Source organism: Engraulis encrasicolus, chromosome 11 (genome assembly GCF_034702125.1).
Source record: "Engraulis encrasicolus isolate BLACKSEA-1 chromosome 11, IST_EnEncr_1.0, whole genome shotgun sequence".
Lineage (NCBI taxonomy): Eukaryota > Metazoa > Chordata > Actinopteri > Clupeiformes > Engraulidae > Engraulis > Engraulis encrasicolus.
Window position 1 is genome coordinate 19,140,705 of NC_085867.1, and position 7,500 is coordinate 19,148,204.

Sequence of the window (7,500 nt, forward strand, 5' to 3'; positions counted from 1 at the left end):
TCTCTTAGAGCTCTCTCACTGCGCTCAAAGGATCCGTGATGCTCCTTAAAACGCTCTATCTACCGCTGAGAAACATCTCTGAAAATGAGAAGTTAAACATTTTGTACGCATATTCGTCAGAATAGGGCTACTATGATGTGGGTTATCAGCTTGCATGCAAAATGTTACGTTTTGCACCAAGCTTTAAAGGGGCACAAGGTAGGATGACGTCGTTTGCGCCGTGCCCGTGGCATGCCTGTCTCAAAATCTACACTGTAATGAAAAAATGCTGTTAAAATAAACTCGGTCTGAGAATGTTTTTCATCACGGAATGCCAGCAGTTGATACTAATCTGAATACGATTTTTCGTATGAAAAGTGTTTCCCACGAAACTCCTTCGGACCGCTCTGTCAAAAGCTTGCGTCAGGGGTCCATGGGAGTGGTCGCGAGAGTCATCGTTCACTCACTAAAGATTCACATAACCATCGCCTGACCTCTACACAGTTAAAAACACAGTTTAACATCTTCTAGAGTGTAGTGGGTCCAAGACAACTCTCACCGGCGGGCCTATTTACTATTTGCTGAAAATACTCAACTACATAACAGCATTGCTATTACATTACCTTCAGTAACAGATTAAAGGAACAGACCACCCTTTTTTGATTTTCACATATTTGCAGTATTTCCCAACATTATTCATGAATGTGCTTATCATTTTCGTCTCAGTGTTTCCAGTACTTAGATTTATTGGATCAGAATTATTAGCATAGCTTAGCATAATCACTGGAAGTAACTGGTATCTTTAGCATCAAGCCACAAGTGGTCACTGGACGGAATTAAATTGCCGTTTTACACTCTGGTGAATTTTACATTAATTTTAAAATGGTTTATAAGTACAGTTGATTATGTTTCATTTTGTACCATAGACTTGCATTGCTGTGCCTAATGTGGCTATACTGTTAAACGGGGCAATGCAAACACATAAACGAAAATTATATGCACATTTATAAATAATGCTGAAAATACTCAACTACATCGTAACAACATTGCTATGCCATTACCGAGAGCCTAAAGTAACAGATTAAGACATAGCCATTACAATTTTGGTTACAGTAAGGTTATGACATAGGCTCTGCGCTAAAGGGTTAAGAATTACGGAATTAGAATTTTTTTTTACTCTATACCGTCTTACACTTGGCAGTGGTGAGGTCAGTTACCACTCCACACAACCCACTTCCTATTTCTGTGGAATTTTTTTGGAATCAGATCATCAGTCACCACAACCCTTGTGAAAGGTAGCCGGGTTGGTTCTCTCTCTCTCTCTCTCGCTCTCTCTCTCTCTCCCTCCATTTCATAACAAACGGTCGCCAGTGACTCACTATCTCCCTCTATCTCTATCTTAAGAAACACTGTTTCACTGGTAGCTGCCCACGCTGTTCTTCACCAGAAGATGTGTCTGTTCTCTTCATCGTTCGCAGGAATGTAGAAATGGTTGGCAGCACTGTAGGAGAGGATGTGTAATGTAATGTGGTGGCAGTTAATTCTCTGGTATGTTACAGTGTAGTGTTGCCCCAAAACCTTACCACCTGCTGTCACCTTACGCTAGGGACCAGGTAAGGGCCGCTGATAGCTTTGGCTGGGCATTTGAAAGGACATTTGAAAGGCCCCCAAACCCAATACTACAATGTAATGAGTATTCTGGAATTCTGAATTCGGGGCCCCCTCTTTTCTCTGGCCCCTTTGGAGGTTGGAACAAATGGAAACATGTACACTATGTGTCCTATCTGTGGCCATGTTGGACGATTCGTTTGGCCCTCAGCCTCCTTTGCGACGCTACATAACTTGGCGCTTGGGGAAAAGTAATTGGAGACCACTGTGTTAGAGTCAAACAAAGGTGGAAAACATACATGAGAGACCTGTTGGCTATCTGCCCCCTAGATTGTACCTCCAGTATCATGCAAAGTGCTCCAAGTGGTCATCCTGAAGAAACCATGTGCACTCAGTCGCACTCGCACACGGTTGCATGTGTAATATACAATGCGAGCATGTCCCTGGCCTTTGGGTGTGTGACTGAAGTGCAGAACTATTTTAACCCATTGTGTCCTGGAGCGACATATACGCTGCATTCAGGCTCTTGAGATTTGAGCTGTTTTATTAAAATTGTGGGTTAGAGCTGAATGAAAACATTCTAGAATAAAATGAAGGTTCTAGCTTTTAAATGCAACTTATGTCATGCTTTAATGTGCTTTAGTTGATTTATGTGCTTTTTATGAGATATTTAGGTTTTGAGGACTCCATGCTCTTCTATTAGATGATTTACCTCTTATCTTTAGTCCTGAACCAGCTTCTTAGTATACCCCTCTGCTTTTCAAACCGCTGTCTGCTGCTGCTGCTACTGGCTACAAGGCTTTTGTGTTTTCCTGACAACTCACACCTGCATTTTGACCCCTCAAGGACCTTTTCTGTATGTGTGCCTGTGCGTGTCTGTGTGTGTGTGTGTGTGTGTGTGTGTGTGTGTGTGTGTGTGTGTGTGTGTGTGTGTGTGTGTGTGTGTGTGTGTGTGTGTGTGTGTGTGTGTGTGTGTGTGTGTGTGTGCCTGCCTGCGTGCGTGCGTGCATGCGTGCGTGTGTGTACTCGTGTACAGCATTACAAGTGAGCTTTGTGTGCATCCACATTGATGGACAAGTGTGAAGTGCATGTCAGTGCGGTGTGGGGTGCGGCAGTTAGGGTCGCGACTTTCATTGTGTTCCCGGGTGATGCAGCGTCAGTTAATCATGGGATATAAAAAAACACCCATCAAAAACCACAAAGAGCACTGCCATCCTTCCCAGCCTGGTCATTAGTCATGACCAATGATTCATCAACAGAAATGTGAACTTTTGTATGCGCCGCTCCAGTTTTCGAAAGTGGGCATACAGGCATACAGTCAGTGTTCTTGAGCTATTTATTTCTCCAGGAGGTGGTGACGAGTGCGAGAAAAAAAAGAAGAATTGAAAAGTCGTCTCTTGTTCGATTTCGAAAATAGATGTTTCTTGTCTGACCCGGCTGGTGACGCAACCTTTTCGACATGTCCATTTTTAAAACTAATCGCTTCACCCAAACGATGATGAAACACAGTCATTCTTAGGTCTTGAGGGTGCAATAATGAACTGGGCTGTTGATGAGAAAGAAGATCAGAAGAGACGCTGAAGTGTACGGACATACAGGGAAGCTGACAAGGGAGGACAAAGGGGTCAGTTGTCCCGGGCCCAAGCAGATAGGGGGCCCATAATCGGGTCCTCATTACATTTAATGTATTGGTTTGGGGGCCCTTTGACGTGGTTTTGTCCTGAGCCCAGCCAAAGCTGTCAGCGGCCCTGCGGACATATACAGTATAAGGCCACTGACAGCTTTTGCCTGGCCCAGGACAAAGCCATCTGAAAAGCTCCCCACCACCCAATACATACAATGTAATGAGAACCCAATTTTTGGCCCTCAATCTCCCTGGGCCCAGGACAACTGACCCCTTTGTCTGTCCTGTTGCCTTCCCTGTACGTGTATATGGGTCAGTGTATCCTCCGATGACCCCAGTGGGGCTGTGCCAATCAGGGAGCCCGAAAGCAGATGCAGAGTAAGCCCAGGGGCCAATGCCGCACTTCCCTTACGAGTGCTATTTTCTCCCTCCTGGTCTGGGTTGCCAGATGTGACTGATGATTTCCATCCCAAAAAAATGCTCGAAAAACATCTAGAGGCGCCAAATTCAGCCAAATATGGACTAAATTCTATTGATCTCTATGAATGGACAGTAAATATACAGAAAAACCTGCCTAATACATTTTGTTTACACGCAAAAGGTCATCCTAAACAGCCCAATTGCACAGGAAACCACCCAATCTGGCAACACTGCTCCTAGCCCTTTAAGTTCAGCACAGCTGAGGCTTTCCTCCAATATGGACTGGCCTTTGCATAAATTATACATTCAAACTTTCTGCTGTGTGCATACTTAGGAGGACTAGGTCAGGTGGAGCTAGTTTTCCTATCTATCCAGTGAGTATACAGGTTAAAGCATGATTGGATTGGCCATTAGGCATACAGGGCACTAACTTGCCCGGTGAACCGTTGATGATTTTGGCCTGGTTCTCCGCTTGATGTAATACGTAGTATCAGTCCTCATTTTGGCTGTTGTGGTCAAAATAGATCATAATAGATGACAAAAAATGTTGTAACGGACGTCATTGTCTCTCCATGCCTGGCGGACCGGTCTTGGCTGAACATGCCTGGCCTGATTTTTTTTGCCCCAGTCAGTAAGTAAGTAAGTAAGTAAGTTTAATTTATAAAGCACATTTAAACAGCAGGAACTGACCAAAGCGCTGTACAGTGTCAGACTAAAATACTAAAATTAAGCAATACTAAGAATTTGATTAAAAACAAGACAAATTCAGCAGTAAGAATAAAACACATAAGATACAAAAGGCCTTCACACCTTGAATAAGTGAATAAGTCAGCCCTGGGTTAAAGTGTAGTTAAATTCCAACTACAGTAGAAACGTCTGATTACTGGTCCATTCATGTACTCTGGGAATTATCGTAAATACCAAACACTGACGTGTGGAGCACACATGAATGCCCGCCTTGTGGTGTTTTCCACTGGGTCATTCATAGACATTTTTGAAATGAGTTGCCTAGACTGGATACTATCTACTTCCCAGAGCACATGAAAGGCACATTAAAGTCTGTTTGCACAGGTCATCATATAGAGGCATTTTGTGTCATTTATAGAAGAACACTGCATATGCTTTAAGCCACTACTATCCTTCTGTGTTGCCCGCTTGGCAGATAAAATGAAATCATGGCATTTACAGGGGAAAATGTGACTTTAAAATACTATCTTGAGTAGGAAACCATATCTTTATGGTTAAATCTGAATTCGTACTTGAAACATGCCTCTCAAAATAGATTTACACCAACATCTTGAATTTGAATTGTCCTTGAGAATTGAATTGTTCTTCAGATGAAGGTCACTGCTATCGAGATGTTGTCATTTTAAGATGCCCCCTGGCTGGTGTGTAAAACCCATTGTATTTTCCACTGGCCTGACGCAAAAACTGTTCTATGCACATACCTTGTGTCATTTTGTGATAATAGAACATCTAACATTGCTGTGCATATCAAGTAATGAAAATGATAAGTTTGGTCAATGAAGTCCGTCAATGTACATGTATAGTTGAAAGAGCTGTGTGAGAAGTGTCATGTACAGTATATAGAAGGCTGTGCGTGAAATTGCTGGTCTGACTGCTGAGCCATGTGTGTCCTGTGTGTATAATTTGTGGTGTTATGATGTCAGTGTCTGGAGCTGCCACTATGCTATGCTATATCATATGCAGGAGGAGGGGTGGAAATGATTTTTTTAAGGTGGATAAATAGTCAATATCTCAGTATGAGACTGACGCCGGAGGTGGTATGCTGTGGATGATTTGGCAGTGATGAGCTGACATTGGTGTGTGTGTGTGTGTGTGTGTGTGTGTGTGTGTGTGTGTGTGTGTGTGTGTGTGTGTGTGTGTGTGTGTGTGTGTGTGTGTGTGTGTGTTTTTGTGTGTGTGTGCATGTACGTGTCTATGCGTGCGTGCGTGCGTGCGTGCGTGTGTGCGTGCGTGCGTGCGTGCGTGCGTGTGTGTGTGTATGCGTGCCTGTGTCCTCCTCTCCAGGCTGCATGTGGTTATCTTCTGCAACACTACGACTGGACCCTGAGCCCATCTGACCAGAACCTCCAGTACAAATGGCTGCCTGTCAGCAGACCAGAGGAACCGCCCAGAATCCTGTTCACTGCTCTCCCTGACCAGCCCTCGTGTCCAACCCACCATACCACACACACCAGCACTCACACCAAGACACAGAAAGACACTAATGATTGACAAGACAGGACGAGTAAGGGCCACCACATACTGGTTCCGACAAGGCGCAGAGCAGTGCTCTGCCAACAGATTCCAGTTGCTACGTTTACATGAGACATTTAATTCCCATTATTATATGGTTGTGACGTCATCGGTCGAATGCTCCATTCATTTCAACGGGGCTCCCCAACGTTCGCACGTCTGTTATTTTTCGATAACGGACGGGTTGGTCTATAACAGACCGCTGTCAATGGCAACAAGACTTTTCACTGCTAAAGCGACTTTTCAACAAGACTCTAATCAGCTGCTGTGATAGACAACACCTGTTGTCCTGGCTAACTAGCTGTTGCCTAGCAGTGTTCCACAACAGCACTGTTTTGTTTTGCGCAGCAACAATCTTAACATTAAATAGGCCTAAAGAAATGTCCCCGCCATGTGTGAGTCATTTAAGTATATCCATATAATAAGCGGGTTAACTTTCGGCGAGTCGGTCGCTTTGTGGAATAGCAGCACTTCAGAGAGAACAAGACCCCTCCGCTCCGCGTCGGGGTCTAAAGATTCTCTCTGTCGTGCTGCTATTCCACGGTAGCGACCTTCTCGCTGAACGTTAACCCTTACTTAACTCACTTTAATTCTGAATAAAGCTTAATTCCGCTTTGAAAACGTCATATAAACAGTTCTTAATTCGGAATTAAATGAAAGATCAAAGTAAATTCGAGAGAACTATATCATTTGGAATTATTAATTCGAAATTAAAACCGTCATGTAAATGTAGCAATTGTTGTCAATATAGCCGCACACTGGCACCAATGTCCGCTGATATCGGCTGTTGATTATATGTATGGTCAAGCTGTACTTTTTGTCAGAGCCACTTATTAAAATCCATTGTTGAATCCAGCTGCTACTTTGCTACAGTCAGAGGCGTACTTTCCATTAGGCAAACCTAGGAAATTGCCAAGGGCCCCAATCACATCTGCCCTTCATAGGGGCCCCAACTGTCACACCAGTCGCGTTAAACACACAAAAAAGTAGGCTTGATCTTAATGTGTCACTCATGAAAAGTAATCAAAGCTATATATGAGACAAAACACAGAATTCTATGTCCATATGAGTTTTGAGGGCCCCTGGTTTACATTTTGCCTAGGGCACCGACATGGCTAATTCCGCCCCTGTCTGCAGTAGTTTTTCTGTGTAAAGTGTGCTGCCAGTGTGCGGGGGCAACCAAAATTGTCTCATCTGAAATTGCTCCGCAATGCTGTCGGGAGGGACCAGTGTCTACGGGCTATAAACTGGGAAGGCTTCATGAGCTGTAACAGAGACCCTTCGATTTATTCCAGCTAATCACTAGTCCAGTTGCTACTATCTAGGACCAGCCACCTGTTCCAATCATTCACTCATTCAGAAGTTACTAAACAGCACCATCTTTTACAACCACACTCTAATTCTGATGAGTCCAATGGCCAGTACTCTTACTTAATTAGTAAGCCTTAATAGGTAGAATGACGTAGTTTAGGAGCATGGTTTAGGATTTTAGACTCTGTGGCCCAATCGGTGTTTGCTGTGCGGATTGTTTCACTGGGCAACATGGTGGCAGCACCTGGTATACTAGAATAGAGTTCATTGCAGAGTTTTATTGTGATAGTTTAGGCCAG

At 43.8% G+C, this 7,500-nt stretch overlaps 1 protein-coding gene across 1 annotated transcript in view; it reads left to right on the plus strand.

The window, feature by feature from the left end:
- Positions 1-5,972, plus strand: part of LOC134458834 (putative cytochrome P450 120) — an 83,462-nt gene extending 77,490 nt beyond the window's left edge. The window contains exon 11 of the mRNA XM_063211240.1: positions 5,663-5,972. Coding sequence (XP_063067310.1) covers positions 5,663-5,869 — 207 coding nt within the window. The 3' untranslated portion in view covers positions 5,870-5,972. The remainder of the gene's footprint in view (positions 1-5,662) is intronic.
- Positions 5,973-7,500: the final 1,528 nt, after the last annotated feature.